This window comes from Gorilla gorilla, chromosome 1 (assembly GCF_029281585.2).
Source record: "Gorilla gorilla gorilla isolate KB3781 chromosome 1, NHGRI_mGorGor1-v2.1_pri, whole genome shotgun sequence".
Classification (NCBI taxonomy): Eukaryota; Metazoa; Chordata; class Mammalia; order Primates; family Hominidae; genus Gorilla; species Gorilla gorilla.
Window position 1 is genome coordinate 100,832,501 of NC_073224.2, and position 15,770 is coordinate 100,848,270.

Genomic DNA, 15,770 nt, shown 5'->3' on the forward strand with positions numbered 1-15,770 from the left:
TTTTGTATTTTTGGTAGAGATGGGGTTTCACCATATTGGCCAGGCTGGTCTCAAACTCCTGACCTTGTGATTCGCCCCCCTCAGCCTCCCAAAGTGTTGGGATTACAGGCGTGAGCCACTGCACTGGGCCCAAAAATTTTTTTTTTACTTAGAGCATAGTGGTGCATACCTGTAGTCCCAGCTACTGGATGCTAAAGCAGGAGGATCGCCTGACCCAGGAGTTTGAGGCTGCAGTGAGCTCTGATCAAAGCTGCACTCCAGCCTTAGCAACAGAGCCAGACCCTGTGTCAAAAAAAAAAAAAAAAAGTTAAGTTCCCAAGGTTATGTGGCTTATGAAAGTGGCATAGCTAGGCCGGGCGCGTTGGCTCATGCCTGTAATCCCAGCACTTTGGGAGGCTGAGGCGGGCAGATCACCTGAGTTCAGGAGTTCGAGACCAGCCCTGCCAACATGGCCAAACCTGTCTCTAGTAAAAATACAAAAATTAGCCGGGCGTGGTGGCAGGCACTTGTAATCCCAGCTACTTGGGAGGCTGAGGCAGAAGAATCGCTTGAACCCAGGAGGTGGACGTTACAGTGAGCCAGGATTGTGCCACTGCACTCCAGCCTGGGCGACAGAGTGAGACTCCATCTCAAAAAAAAAAAAAAAAAAAAGAAAGAGAAAGAAAAAAAGAAAGTGGCAGAGCTAGCAAATTTGACAGACTTAAAAGCTGTAACACCCTAAAGAAATTATGGTCTCAGAGTTTTGAATAACAGATGTCTCTCTCTATTAAAATATTATATATTCCCATTCCAGCTCCCAGTAGAATGTCTAAGAAATCTTTGATGACCAGTGCAATCTGTGGAGGTTATACACTTGGAGGAAGGGACAGCACACGCTGATGGTTTGCAGTGGTGGGAAGACCATCTGATCCAGAGGCAGGAAGATAAGTAAAATGACTTCTTAGAGCCCCTTCCTGCTTTCCCAGCTCCCCTCCCCCGTCTCAAGCATCTGATCCCAGACCTATTTCAGAATCTCCTATCTCTTTGCTCAGTGGAAGCAGTGATATGACATGATGTGATCTCATTTGAGAGCTAAATAAAGCCATTGTGTGAGACCCAGCCCTGGCCTCTCCCATGCACCATTTCCTGAGCTCAAGAGGCTAAGGGAAAATGGGAGGGGGGCTAGGAGAGTTAATCTAATGGAAAAAGAAGCAACACGATGATGGGAGCCCCAGTTTGAATTTCAGACAGTGGAGGAGGGAATATTGCTAGGAGGGAGTTGAGGAAGCCTTGTTAAACCTCATCTCTTTGAGGGACAGAATAAAAAGTATTGGCATCATAGCATAGGCAGGGTTAGTGGGTGGGGATGAGGATGTGAGGGAGAAACTGCCAGACAGATTCCATTTTCACAGAGGGCAGAGACCATGAATGAAATGACAGAGATGCTGGAAAAAGGGTAGATCTTTGAGAAGAGGTCAGACTCCAGTTGGTCTGAGCTGGAGGAAGAAGGGTGAGTTACACAAAGATCTTAAGATCTGAGGTACCTGTCAGTGGGGCCAGGGTGAGTTTCACAAAGATCTTAAGATCTGAGGTACCTGTCAATGGGGCCAGGGTGACAGGACACCATCTCTAGCAGGAACATCCACACAGACAGAAGAAAAGCAAAGGTCTCCAGTTCACTGCACTTCCTTCATCTTGCCAAATTCAACCCTGCAGGCTGGGCGCAGTGGCTCACATCTGTAATCCCAGCGCTTTGGGAAGCTGAGGCAGGAGGATCGCCTGGGCCCAGGAGTTTGAGACCAGGCTAGGCAACATAGTGAGACCCCATCTCTATAAAAAATTTAAGACCGGGTGCAGTGGCTCACACCTGTAATCCCAGCACTTTGGGAGGCTGAGGTGGGCGGATCACCTGAAGTCAGGAGTTTGAGAAGAGCCTGGCCAACATGGTGAAACCCCATCTCTACTAAAAATACAAAAATTAGCTGGGTGTGATGGTGCATGCCTGTAATCCCAGCTACTCGGGAGGCTGAGGCAGGAGAATCTCTTGAACCCAGGAGGAGGAGGTTGCAGTGAGCTGAGATTGCGCTACTGCACTCCAGCCTGGCAACAAAAGCAAAACTCCATCTAAAACAAAACAAAACAAAACAAAAATTTAAAAGTTAGCTGGATGTGGTGGCATGCACCTGTAGTCCTAGCTACTCAGGAGGCTAATGTGGGAGGATTGCTTGAGCCTGGGAGGCGGAGGCTGCAGTGAGGCTTGAGGGTGACAGAGGGAGAGAGATCCTCTCTCCAAAAAAAAAAAAAAAAGAAGAAGAATTCAACCGGGTGGGCACAGCTGAGACAAGGCTAGGAGGTAGAGGTTGAATACAGGGGGTAAAGTTCAAACCAACTTTCTTCTTCTGGGAGGTCCCTGAATTCCAGAGCTCACAGTATCCACCCAGTGTCCCTGCCTCCCCCTCACGGCCTCTCAGTTTCTGTCCTATTTCCAGCCCCGTTCCCCTTTTCCTAGTATATTTCCGGTTCCTACTCTTCTCTCCACCCCAGCTTTTCACAGTATTTTTGTCAACCTCCCTCTGCCTCCAAATCTCAGCTTTGGAGGCCACTGGTTGGGAGGGACCCTGCCATGGCCCTTAGGCTCTGACCTGCTTCCTGTAGATCTGCTCATCCTGTTTGTACCCAACGTACCTGATGGTACAGGGCCCATTTGTAGGCAGGGAGGGAGAGGATCTCTCCTGGTGGCTGGCTAAGGGGTTCCCTGTCCATTGCTCCCAGACGCGATGAGCACAGATGGGCACAGGGCCATGGCCACTCTCCTAGGCTTCTCCTTTTCTCTCCTTAGACACCCACCCAATGGGGGAATAGCATTGCCATCTGTAGAGGCCTGAGCACCTGCCTCCCTCCCTTCCCTGTGGTAAACAGGCACACAGCCACCCCAGGCACAGCACTTTCTTTCTTTTTTTTTTTTTGAGATGGAGTCTTGCTCTATTGCCCAGGCTGGAGTGTAATGGCGCGATCTCGGCTCACTGCAACCTCTGCCTCCTGGGTTCAAGCGATTCTCCTGCCTCAGCCTCCCAAGTAGCTGGGACTACAGGCACGTGCCACCATGCCTGGCTAATTTTTGCATTTTTAGTAGAGACAGGGTTTCACCATATTGGCCAGGCTGGTCTCGGACTCCTGACCTCGTGATGTGCCCGCCTTGGCCTCCCAAAGTGCTGGGATTACGGGCGTGAGCGACTGCGCCCAGCCTGTGGCACAGCACTTTCTTCTCAGCTGCTCCGGGTGGGGTGAGGGCAGTGGACAGATTGCAGTGACGGAGGAAAGTAGATTGAAGGGACAATAACTGATAACCTGGACTTCCCTGGGGTGGTTAAGACAACCTGGAGAAGGTCTGACAGCCCCACAGAAAGCCTTGAAAGAGGGAAGGTTCTGGGTCCCGGCTTCCTGATCCTTCTGGGCACTCCTGATGTCTGAGTAGCTAGAAGTGGTCCCAGGAGAAAGGGACCCTGGGAGACTCATTAGAGCAGAAGGTCGAGAGAGACATGGCCTAGGAGTGAAGTGTACAGAGGTATGCAGTAAATGCTATTCCCCTTCCTGCCCTTCCTGCCCCTGGTACTCTGGGACTTGGCACTTCTTTCTGGAGTGGGGCTTATCATTTTCAACTTTAAGAGCACCTGAGAGTTCTTAATTCTGAGACACACTGAGGCAAGCCCTGATGCCAACCGGGAGTGTTGGGCAGTGAGAACAACGCCCATTTGGGAGAGAGTGGAGGAAATGTGTGCTCTGTGGCTGATGCTTGGAGCCCTTCTCTTTGCACCATGGAGAGAGGTCAGACTGGCTTTCACTCTGCATATGACCAGACTCTTAGAAGAAGAAATCATGCCGGGCATGGTGGCTCACACCTGTAATCCCAGCACTTTGGGAGGCAGAGGTGGGCAGATCACCTGAGGTCAGGAGTTTGATACCAGCCTGATCAACATGGAGAAACCCCATCTCTACTTAAAAAAAAATACAAAATTAGCTGGGCCTGGAGGTGCATGCCTGTAATCCCAGCTACTCAGGAGGCTGAGGCAGGAGAATCACTTGAACCCAGGAGGCAGAGATTGCGGTGAGGTGAGATCACGCCATAGCACTCCAGCCTGGGCAACAAGAGTGAAGCTCCATCAGAAGAAGGAGAAGAAGAGGAAGGGGGAGGAGAGGGAGAGGGAGAAAGAGAAATCACAACACTTAATCACTCATGAACCTTTTCTCCCTGCTACTTTTTTCTACCTTTTTTTTGTTTTTTTTTTGAGATGGAATCTTGCTGTTGTCATGCAGGCTGGAGTGCAATGGCACAATCTTGGCTCACTGCAACCTCCGCCTCCCAGGTTCAAGTGATTCTCCTGCCTCAGCCTCCCAAGTAGTTGGGATTATAGGCGCCCGCTACCACGCCCGGCTAATTTTTTTTCTTTTTTTTTTGAGACAAAGTCTCGCTCTGTCGCCCAGGCTGGAGTCCGACCTCAGCTCACTGCAAGCTCCGCCTCCCGGGTTCATGCCATTCTCCTGCCTCAGTCTCCCGAGTAGCTGGGACTACAGGCACCCGCCACCACACCCAGCTAATTTTTTTGTATTTTTAATAGAGACGGAGTTTCACCGTGTTAGCCAGGATGATCTTGAACGCCTGACCTCGTGATCCGCCCACCTCAGCCTCCCAAAGTGTTGGGATTACAGGAGTGAGCCACCATACCCGGCCTCCCCCTGCTACTTTATCTGCCTAAAATCCTCTCCCTCTACCCTGGCCAAATCCTAACCACTTTACCCTTCCAGGCACATCTCAAAGGCCATCTGCTTATTTCTGTTTCCTCCTCCCCTTTAAAAACAAAAACAGGCCCAGCGCAGTGGCTCATGCCTGTAATCCCAGCACTTTGGGAGGCCAAGGCGGGCAGATCATGAGGTCAAGAGATCGAGACCATCCTGGCTAACACGGTGAAACCCCCTCTCTATTAAAAATACAAAAAATTAGCTGGGCATGGTGGCAGGCACCTGTAGGCCTAGCTACTCGGGAGGCTGAGGCAAGAGAATGGCAGAATGGCATGAACCCGGGAGGCGGAGCTTGCAGTGAGCTGAGATTGCGCCACTGCACTATGGCCTGGGCGACAGAGCGAGACTCTGTCTCAAAAAAAAAAAAAAAAAAAAAAACCAAACAAAAAAAACAAGGCCGAGCACGGTGGCTCACGCTTGTAATCCCAGCACTTTGGGAGGCTGAGGCGGATGGATCACCTGAGGTTGGGTGTTTGAGACCAGCCTGGCTAACATGGTGAAACCCCGTTTCTTCTAAAAATACAAATTATCCAGGCATGGTGGGGTGTGCCTGTAATCCCAGCTACTCGGGAGGCTGAGGCAGGAGAATCGCTTGAACCCAGGAGGCAGAGGTTGCAGTGAGCCGAGATCGCACCATTGCACTCCAGCTTGGGCAACAGGAGCGAAACTCTGTCTCAAAAAACAAAACAAAACAAAAGCAAACAGCGTCTTACTCTGTCACCCAGGCTGGAGTGCAGTGGCATGATCATAGCTCACTGCAGCCTTGAACTCCTGGGCTCAAGTGATCCTCCCACCTCAGCCTCCCAAGTAGCTGGGACTATAAGCAGGTGCCACCACGCCCGGCTAGCATTTTGTTTTTTTGTGGAGACAGTGTCTTGCTATGTTGCCCGGGCTGGTCTAGAACAGCTGGGCTCAAGCAATCCACCCGCCTCAGCCTCCCAAAGTGCTGGTTGAGCCACCGCACCTGGCCTTTTTTGAGTCTCCCAACTGGTCATGTGCCCTCACTCCTTTAACAGCCCAAAGCCTTTTGTTGAAACTTCTCTTGTGGCATTTGACATATGTGAGCCAGTTATGGAGTCATCTGTGATTTGTTCTTTTGCTTGTGCACACACACACACACACTCACCCACTCACTAGACTCTGATTCCTTGAGGATAGGAACAATATCTATTTCTCTTTGCTTGGCTTTCTGCTATATAAATCCTCAGTAAATGGAATAAGAAGGAGACAATGAGGATCTCTTTATGTACTAGAAAGGACACTGAACTGGGATCCAGAAAACCTAAGTTCTAGCCTTGAGTCTGCAGCTAATTCACAATGTGACCCTGAGCCACACATTATCCAGTTATGTGTCTCAGTAAAGTGAGGGGTGGCTAGGCACTCCGAAGTCCAGCTGACTATGACACGCTTCTAGTTCCAAGGTTTCAGAGTTCTAGAACCCTGCTCACTCTTATTTCTTGCCGACGCAGACTGGTCTGTGTGTGTCTCCTATGAACAGAGCCGTCCCAGACGTGTTCTGAGCAGGTGGAGACAAGGTGCCCTGAGGCCACACTGGCCTCTGCCTTTCTGCAGTTGAATCCAGAGAACAACTGGAGGAAGAAGAGATGGGGGAAATAAAGGAGGGGAATGGCTCGCATGCTGTACCCCTCCAAAGGTCGGGGGCTTTCCGGGCCCACGGCCGCAACAATGACGTCTTCAGAAGACATAGTTGGGGGCCTGGCAGGGAGCTCGAGGGCCCACTGAATACGTAAGCCCCCAGGGGACCTCCTGTACCTCCTTCCTTCCAGGCCTAGACCTTGGAGAAAATGGGAAAGTGGGAAGGAACTAGATAACTCTCTAGTCATCTCCCTCAAGAGACAACCATCCGAAGAACAACAAGAGTCAAGGAGACCTGGGCCCTCAGTCCTTTCCCTGGAGAACCAGAGCTCAATCCCATTTGTGGGCCTTTGGGGGAGGATGGATGCTGCCTTCCAAAATATGCCTCTCCACAGTGGCTCTTATCTCCTTCTCTCAGGGAAGACTGAGGGTGGGAGTGGGAGGGAGGTGTGGAGTCAGGGGGAGTATCAGGACACTGGATCTTCTTGCTTCCACCTCCCACGGTGGGTTTCATAGAACCACATAATGGTGTCATAGAACCACAAAGGAACTCAGAGAGCATATGGCACAATCTCCTCATTTTACAGATAAGGAAACTGAGGCCCAAAGAACTTTCAGAGATTTCTTGAGAGAGGTGGTCTCAGGGTTGGGACATTGGGCCTGCCCCATTGCCAGGCCTTTGCCGGGCTTTTGGTTGCAGGCTGAGGACAACCCAGGATGTCTTGGATTAACTCATGGTCCCGCATTGCCACATGAGATCAGTTGTTCTTGCTCAGACTTCTGCATAGGCTTGGTGGACTGGAGCAGAGAGATCATCTCTTCCCCCTCCCTTGGAAAACCCCTGATCACTTCCCCAAAGTCAGAGGAAGTCAGAAAGAGAAGGTCCGGGGGTCAGCATGAAGAGTTCAGTGTGAGTGAACATTGTAGGGGCTGCTGGCCATGGAAGGGCACTGTCTCTCTGCTTTGACAATGGTCCCCTTGAACAAGTTCCTTTAGCTCTGGTGAGTGAACCAACCTTCCCTAGCTCCCGGGCAGGGCTGGCTGGTTTCAGTGAGGGGAGAGAACCCTGGGCCTTGTCCCTGAACTGGCTTGGGTGGGAACTCAGATGAGAAGCAATGCCTGCAGGGCTCATGGCACCTTCCTAAGGGTAGCTGGCTGAAAGCAGAGATGCCCAAATGCCTGGGCCCCCCTTATGTGGCACCAACTGTATCTCAGGGTCTTTCAAGTGTCACCCACCTTTCACAGTCAGGCATTAATTCTGCCCCTTGGTTAGAGAGGGAAGGGAGTCCTGAGTGCACTATTTGGCTGAGCAGGGGCAAAAGTTGGCATCAGCAACCAGGCAAGGAGGGAGAATTCAGCTTGCTCTTGCTGTTCGCCTTCCCCTGAACCTTGGCTTTCTTCTGGAGGCAGTACTGCCCTTTGACCAGCAGGGGCCACTCTTGCCCACAGCCAACTCTGCAGCCCTGGCAAAGCAGAGCCCCAAAGTGGGACCAGTTTGGGTCTGGGCTGTGCTTATGCCAACAGGAAGGGCTGGGCTGGGGGCAAGCAACGGGGCTGGGCTGAGGCGAGGCAGTGTTCCTCCCTGGTGCCCGTCACTGGCCACTGGATACAGACGGTAGTGGTGGCGATGTGTGTTTCAGGAGGAGACTGCAAGCATCGGGATGCCCAGGCCCCAAGGAGGCCCTCTTCCTGCAGATCCGAGAAGGACTGGACACCTTTCTGGGACTGCAGCACCAGGGTGGCTACCCTTCCCGGCTGGTACGGACAGACAGATCCCCATGAAGGCCCCTGCCTTGCTCCTCCTCTCCTGCCCCTCGCCTGTCTAGCCACCATTCTATCCTACGTCTCCTCTGTTCTGCCAGCTGCTGGGTCTCTCTGTGCCCGGGCATTGCTCTGGCTCCATCTGAGCGAATGGGAATCTATCGTCTATGCACCTCTGTCTGCTCCCCTGGGTCTGTGTGCTCTGTCCCTGACTCCGGGTACCCTGCCTCTGTCTCTTTCTCCAAGACTCTGTTTCTTCCTTTCTGTGTCGGTGCCTCTGTGTTGATGAGGGTGTATGTGTTCCTCTCTCACTAAAAGGGCCCTGTTCCCCTAGTAATTATAACCACTTCTTTCTGTGGACCCCACATTTCCCCAATTTGGAGCTGAACTTATTTATTTATGTATTTATTTATTTATTTATTTACTTATGTATTTTGAGACAGGGTCTCCCTCTGTTGCCCAGGCTGGAGTGCAGTGGTGCGATCTTGGCTCACTGCAACCTCTGCCTCCTGGGATCAAGTTATTTTCCTGCCTCAGCCTCCCAAGCAGCTTGGATTACAGGCGCCTGCCACCACACTATTGGGGAACCTGCCCCAATAGTCATGTGGGTTCTTTTTTATTTTCCCTAAGCGTCGGCCAGTTTGAGAAATAAAGGGACAGAGTACAAAAGAGAGAAATTTTAAAGCTGGGCATCCGGGGGAGACATCACATGTCGGTAGGTTCCGTGATGCCCCACAAGCCGCAAAACCAGCAAGGTTTTATTAGGGACTTTCAAAAGGGGAGGGAGTGTACGAATAGGGTGTGGGTCACAAAGATCACGTACTTCACAGGGTAATAGAATATCACAAGGCAAATGGAGGCAGGGTGAGATCACAGGACCACAGGACCAGGGCGAAATTAAAATTGCTAATGAAGTTTCGGGCACCATTGTTATTGATAACATCTTATCAGGAGACAGGGTTTTGAGAGCAACCGGTCTGACCAAAATTTATTAGGCAGGAATTTTCTCTTCCTAATAAGCCTGGGAGCACTATAGGAGACTAGGGTTTATTTCATCCCTACAGTCTGGACCATAGAAGACGGCCACACCCAAGGGGGCCATTTATAGACCCACCCTCAGGGGTGCATTCTCTTTCTCAGGGATGTTCCTTGCTGAGAAAAAGAATTCAGCGATATTTCTCCCATTTGGTTTTGAAAGAAGAGAAATATGGCTCTGTTCCACCCGGCTCACCGGTGGTCAGAGTTTAAGGTTATCTCTCTTATTTCCTGAACAATTGCTGTTATCCTGTTCTTTTTTCAAGGTGCCCAGATTTCATATTGTTCAAACACACATGCTCTACAATTTGTGCAGTTAACGCAATTATCACAGAGTTCTGAGGCGACATACATCCTCCTCAGCTGACAGGATTAAGACAGTAAAGTAAAGACAGGCATAGGAAATCACAAGGGTATTGATTGGGGAAGTGGTAAGTGTCCATGAAATCTTCACAATTTTATGTTCCAAGATTGCAGTAAAGACAGGTATAGGAAATTATAAAAGTATTAATTTGGGGAACTAATAAATGTCCATGAAGTCTTCACAATCCACGTTCTTCTGCCATAGCCGGTCCCTCTGTTTGGGGTCCCTGACTTCCTGCAACACCACACCCTGCAAAGTTTTGTATTTTTAGTAGAGGTGGGTTTTCACCATGTTGGCCAGGCTGGTCTCAAACTCCTGGCCTCAAGTGATCCACTCACCTTGGCCTCTCAAAGTGCTGGGATTACAGGTGTGAGCCACCATGCCCAGCCTGGAGCCGAACTTATTATCTGTGGAATGAAACTGAGATCTGGTACCCTGAACAATAATAATTCTCTAACAAAATAATCATAGGATGATCGATGGAGAAAGGATATAGAGATTGCCCAGCCTTCTGGCTTAAGTAAACACAACTGGGGGGATCTTCAACCAGGGTTTAAGGACCATTAAGGATACAGAAAGGCTTTGGAGACCCCACTGGGCCTGCTAGCCAGGAGACCCTGAGTACACTGAGATGTCTCAAGTCTGCTGGCTCAAGGTTGCCTCCCCTTCAGCTCATCGTCTAGCTGGCCAGGGGTTCCAACCCTGGCCTCATTGTTTGGGCGCCTGTGGTTTGGGGGTGAGGCTGAAGGGAGCAGTATATAGCCTATCAGGGAAGCAGCAAAAAACAAAACAAAACAAAACAAAAACAAAACAAAACAAAACAAAAACTCCATGTCATCCCATCACCTGCTTTTTTTATTTTTATTTTTTGAGATGGAGTCTTGGTTTGTTGCCTAGGCTGGAGTGCAGTGGCACGATCTCGGCTCACTGCAAACTCCGCCTCCCGGATACAAACAATTCTCCTGCCTCAGCCTCCTGAGTAGCTGGCATTACAGGGGCCTGCCACCATGCCTGGCTAATTTTTCTATTTTTAGTAGACACAGAGTTTCACCGTGTTGACCATGCTGGTCTCAAACTCCTGACCTCAAGTGATCCCATCAACCGCTTTTCTCCATCAGCATCTTTGCATGTCTCCCCGATCCCCATTTCAGTGTACTACAGTAGAAAGAACAGGATTTCGGAGTCAAACTGACTGCTAGATCCTTCATTTATTTACCTGCTGAGCAATTTATTTTATCTTTCTGAAAATCAGAATAATAAATTGTCTTTTAAAATTGTGATTATTAAATGAACAAAAGGTGTCAAAGTATTCAGCACAGAGGCTGGCACATAAGATGAGCTCAATAAATGTTTTTTCCTTTTCTCTCCTTCATTCCTTTGTAACTTTCCCTCTCTTCCACTTTTCTCTTCCCCACTTCTTGGTATTATGTTTTCTTCCTTCCCCCTTTTCCGTAGTGTTTTCTTCCCTCTTATGCCTTCCTTCTCTAATGCCTCAGCTCTCTTCACCTAATCCTTACGTGCTCTCCTTAATATACTCTTCGTCTATATGTTTGGGGGTTTTGTTTTACTTTCTTCCTGCGGTAGCCAGCGTGAATAAGTACTATACTAATGTCCACAAACCAAAAGCTTGAGACTCATTAAGCTAGACAAGGGGTTGCAGACTGACAGTCCATGAGCCAAGTCTAGCTCCAATATTAATTTTGTTTGGCCAGTAGGGTGCTTACACTTTTAAAACTTTAGATGTTCCTTTCATTTTTCTTTCAGAGTCTTGTCACCTAGGCTGGAGTGCAGTGGAGCGATCATGACTCACTGCAACCTCCACCTCTCGGGCTCAAGTAATCCTCACTCCTCAGCCAACTGAGTAGCTGGGACTACAGATACGCACCACCACGCCTGGCCAAATTTTTGTATTTTTGTAGAGATAGGGTCTCCCTATGTTGCCTAGGCTGGTCTCGAACTCCTGGTACCAAGTGATCCACCCACCTTGGCCTCCCAAAGTGCTGGGATTACAGGTATGAGCCACTGTGTCTGGCCAAGATTTTTTGTTTTTTTGTTTTTATTTTCCCATATGAATACCGAGTTGCTCCAGTATCACTTTTTTTTTTTTTGAGACGGAGTCTTGCTCTGTTGCCCAGGCTGGAGTGCAGTGGTGCAATCTTGGCTCACTGCAAGCTCTGCCTCCTGGGTTTACGCCATTCTCCTGCCTCAGCCTCCCCAGCAGCTGGGACAACAGGCGCACGCTGCCACGCCCGGCTAATTTTTTTGCATTTTTAGTAGAGACGGGGTTTCACTGTGTTAGCCAGGATGGTCTCGATCTCCTGACCTCGTGATCCAGCTGCCTGCGCTCCTAAAGTGCTGGGATTACAGGTGTGAGCCACCGTGCCCGGCCAGTATCACTTATTTTTAAAACTTACTTTCTCTATCAAATTGCCATGGTGCCTTTGTTGACAATCAAGTAAGTGCACTCATATGGGCCCTCTTTTCCATTCCCCTGGTCTATTTGTCTATCTTTATGCCAATATCACATTGTCTTCATTAACATAGTCTTATTGTAAGTCTTTAAAATCTAGTGGTGTAAGTCTTCTAACGTTATTTTTCTCTTTAGGAATATTTTTATTTTATTTTTTATTTATGTTTTAGAGACAGTTTGCTCTGTTGCCTAGGCTGGAGTGCAGTGGCAGGCGATTCTAGGTCCTTTGCATTTCTGTGTGACATTTAGAATCACCTTATCAATTTCTAAAAAACAAAAATTCCTGCTGGATTTTGACTGAGATCATACTCAATTCAAAGATTAATGTAGGATGGGCCGAGTGCGGTGGCTTACGCCTGTAATCCCAGCACTTTGGGAAGCTGAGGTGGGTGAATCACCTGAGGTCAGGAATTTGAGACCAGCCTGAACAACATGGTGAAACCCCATCTCTACTAAAAATACAAAATTAACCAGGCATGGTGGCGGGCACCTGCAATCCCAGCTACTTGGGAGGCTGAGGCAGGAGAATAGCTTGAACCCGGGAGGCAGAGGTTGCAGTAAGCCAAGATCGCACCATTGCACTCCAGCCTGGGCAACAAGAGCGAGACTCCATCTCAAAACAAAACAAAGATTAATGTAGGATGAATTGACCTATTTCCAATATTGAGTTTATCTATCCATGAAAAATAATGTAACTATTTATTTACTTAGGCTGTCTAAAAAAAAGTCTTCAAAAAAATATTTCTCTACCCTTACTTAGTGAAAAAAATCTATCTATCTATATATATATATACACACACACATATATATATATATATATATTTTTTTTTTTTTTTTGAGACGGAGTCTCACTCTGTTGCCCAGGCTGGAGTGCATTGGTGTGATCTTGGCTCACTGCAACCTCCGCCTCCCAGGTTCAAGCGATTGTCCTGCCTCAGCCTCCCAAGTAGCTGGGACTACAGGCGTGTGCCACCAACCCGGGCTAATTTTTTGTGTTTTTAGTAGAGACGGGGTTTCACCGTGTTAGCCAGGATGGTCTCGATCTCCTGACCTTGTGATCCACCTGCCTCGGCCTCCCAAAGTGCTGGGATTACAGGTGTGAGCCACTGCGCCAGACCTGCCTGTTTTTTTCATTACCTGGCTGGCCTCTATAGGTTGAGTTTGCCATCTCTGGAAACCATTCAGGGTAAATCTCTCTTCTTCGATACTTTTATATACTAAGAAAGCCTGGGCTTGAACTGCAACAGAGTAATGACTGCAAAACAGCGGAGTAACTTCCCAACTATTTAAAGTGCAATATCCCAATATGGGTTTTGGAAAGGGGTGGGAGGCCTGGATTTGAAGAGAGGCCAAGCTGTGGGGAAGTAAAGAGCATGAGGGGAGGACAGATGAAGCCTGCCCTTGGTGTGAGGACTCTTGACATGATTCCAGGATCAGGATTCCTGTCATCCATCTGCTGGCCCTTTGGACCACTCGGCCACTGGTATGCTTTCCAAGTCTGTACCCGTGAGTGGCATCAACTGTCTCTTGGACCATTCGGATCCAGATGGTGAGCAAAAGTAGGGAGCAAAGCAGGGGTGGCCCCTTCCCCTATACATCTTGTTGCCACTCCTCATAGCTAGCTGTTCAGGGTCCAGATGTCCTGTATTATGTTTAGCCACATACCCTTGGAACTCCTAGAATGGCTTTCTTTTTTTTTTTTTTTTTGAGACCGAGTCTCACTGTGTTGCCCAGGCTGGAGTGCAGTGGCGCAATCTCACCTCACTGCAACCTCTGCCTCCCGGGTTTAAGTGATTCTAGTACCTCAGCATCCTGAGTAGCTGGGACTACAGAAGCGCACCACCACACCCGGCTAATTTTTGTATTTTTAGTAGAGAAAGGGTTTCACCATGTTGGCCAGGCTGGTCTCAAACTCCTGAGCTCAAGTGATTCGCCTGCCTTGGCCTCCCAAAGTGCTGGGATTACAGGCGTGAGCCACCATGCCTGGCCTCAGAATGGCTTTATTCAAATAAGCAATCTGAATTCTGGACTTTGGAATTCTGAAACTCCTACCAATGAAAGCGGACATAGGACACAGTGAGGTTCTCCAGCCTCCCCTGTCACCAGAGATGCAAGACAGTTACCTGCAATATACCTTGTCCTCAAGATGGAGTATTGGGAGCTCTGGGTGAAACCTCTGAAACATCAGTCTCCCAGCCACTGTCTCCACATAACCCGGTGCTCTGTTCCCATGGCTCCTAAATTCTTCAGCTCTGCCCTGCTTAGACCCCGCCCTCTCTCCCTGCTGCTCACTGCCCGCCCTCAGGAATAGCGTCACATGCACCTGCAGCTTGCGAACCTGATCCAGGTGAAGCGGGTGGGGGAGGAAGCCCTGGGCACCTTTGTCTGGCTTTAGCTAGACACTTCTCATCTCCTTTTGTGTTGGCAGGGAATGTATCCCAGTCCTCTGCCATTGACCTCAGGAAACGGTGAGTGTGGGGGACTCAGAATCCTTCAAAAGCCTCTATAGGGGAACAGCAATAGGGTCTAGGCTATGGTTTTGTAGCCCCAGGGGGTTCCCTGCTTCCTGAATCATTCCTCCCCTTAACATTTCTGATCTAAGACCTCCAAATATCCTTCCCTGAGCTGCATAGAATTCACCCTCTCTTCTTTGGTTTGGGTGGGCTCACCAGGTTCCCGGTAGCTGCATGAGATGGGGGGAGAAATTAGGAGAAAAGGAGTATCCAGGGCACAGGGTGTCCATTGAATAATAGAGCATGGGAGTTGCTTGCTGTTGTCAGTGGTATAGGGTGAAAGGGCAGATAGACTGTTGAACAGTCTTAGTGAGGGACAATGACCAAGGACCATGGATCAGCTTAGGATGGCTCAGATAATAGACCAATGGGGATTGGCCCTAAGGAGAGCTGGGCAAGGGCTGTGGAGCTCCCAGCAGAGGGCAGGGCCTGAAGGCAGAGTTCAGGTCTGGAGGTGGAGGCTGGGAGATTTGAATAACTATGTAAATAAGCATGCAAAATCAGCACCTGCTTATTTGGCTCCTATGGCTGAAGCCTGATTAGAATGGGTCAGCCCTCTAAGACAGTGTGGATGTATAAGCAAGTAATGGTCCCTTTAAGATATCAGGCTCTGCTTTGTGGTCCTGAAAATCTCTAGCTGACACATCCTCCTGGCTCTGGGTTTGGGATTAGCTCATGGGATGGGGCTGATGAAATCCCAGGAAATTCAGTCCTTATTGGCTTTAGGCCCAGAGGCCTTCTTCAAACAGCAGAGAGGGTCGTACACAGGGCTCTTGTTCTGAGAGGAGAAAATGCCCCCCGGGAGAGCCTCCGCCCCATACCACTTCCGTTGGGGAGCAGCATGAGGAGGCTGGGCCTCCCATCCTGAGCCTGGATTAGGTAGGAAGGAGGAGTCTGTATTTATCTGGGTGGAGCCTGGAGTTTTCTTCCTAAATAGAGGGGCCTGGGAAACTGAAATGCCCACATCCAGGAAGTCCTAGGAGGTCAGTATGGGGGCTTATCTTTCTCTCCCAATCCTTCCTCTTTCTTCCTTCCCATTCTGGCTCTGCTGGTCATGGCACCTTCATCCACCATCTCTCAGGAAGTTATCTTTTTCTTCATTTCCAACATTACCTCCATCTCCTCATGTCTTCTTTTTCTCTATGCAGCTGCAGCCAGCTGGAAGGACATTCAGGTACCTGGGTAGGCTCCTCCCTGCGACAGACCTTCAGCTTCCTCTCGGGCATGACCAGAAAGGCCAAGGTAGGAGTCAGCT

General features: G+C 49.4%; 1 protein-coding gene across 9 annotated transcripts in view; it reads left to right on the plus strand.

Annotated features, from left to right (window-relative positions):
• ARHGEF2 (Rho/Rac guanine nucleotide exchange factor 2) overlaps positions 1-15,770 on the plus strand; it is a 62,137-nt gene that overhangs the window by 11,203 nt on the left and 35,164 nt on the right. For 2 of the 9 annotated variants that reach the window (XM_055361765.2, XM_063694181.1), the window contains exons 1-2: positions 15,452-15,498; positions 15,664-15,757. In XM_055361765.2, the coding sequence (XP_055217740.1) occupies positions 15,740-15,757 (18 nt within the window). In that variant the 5' untranslated portion in view covers positions 15,452-15,498; positions 15,664-15,739. Of the gene's footprint in view, positions 1-793; positions 1,490-1,695; positions 1,796-5,636; positions 6,524-6,843; positions 8,131-13,433; positions 13,552-14,430; positions 14,471-15,451; positions 15,499-15,663; positions 15,758-15,770 lie in introns of those variants that run through there. The other 7 variants (XM_063694169.1, XM_055361751.2, XM_031010803.3 and 4 more) reach the window with 7 other exon arrangements.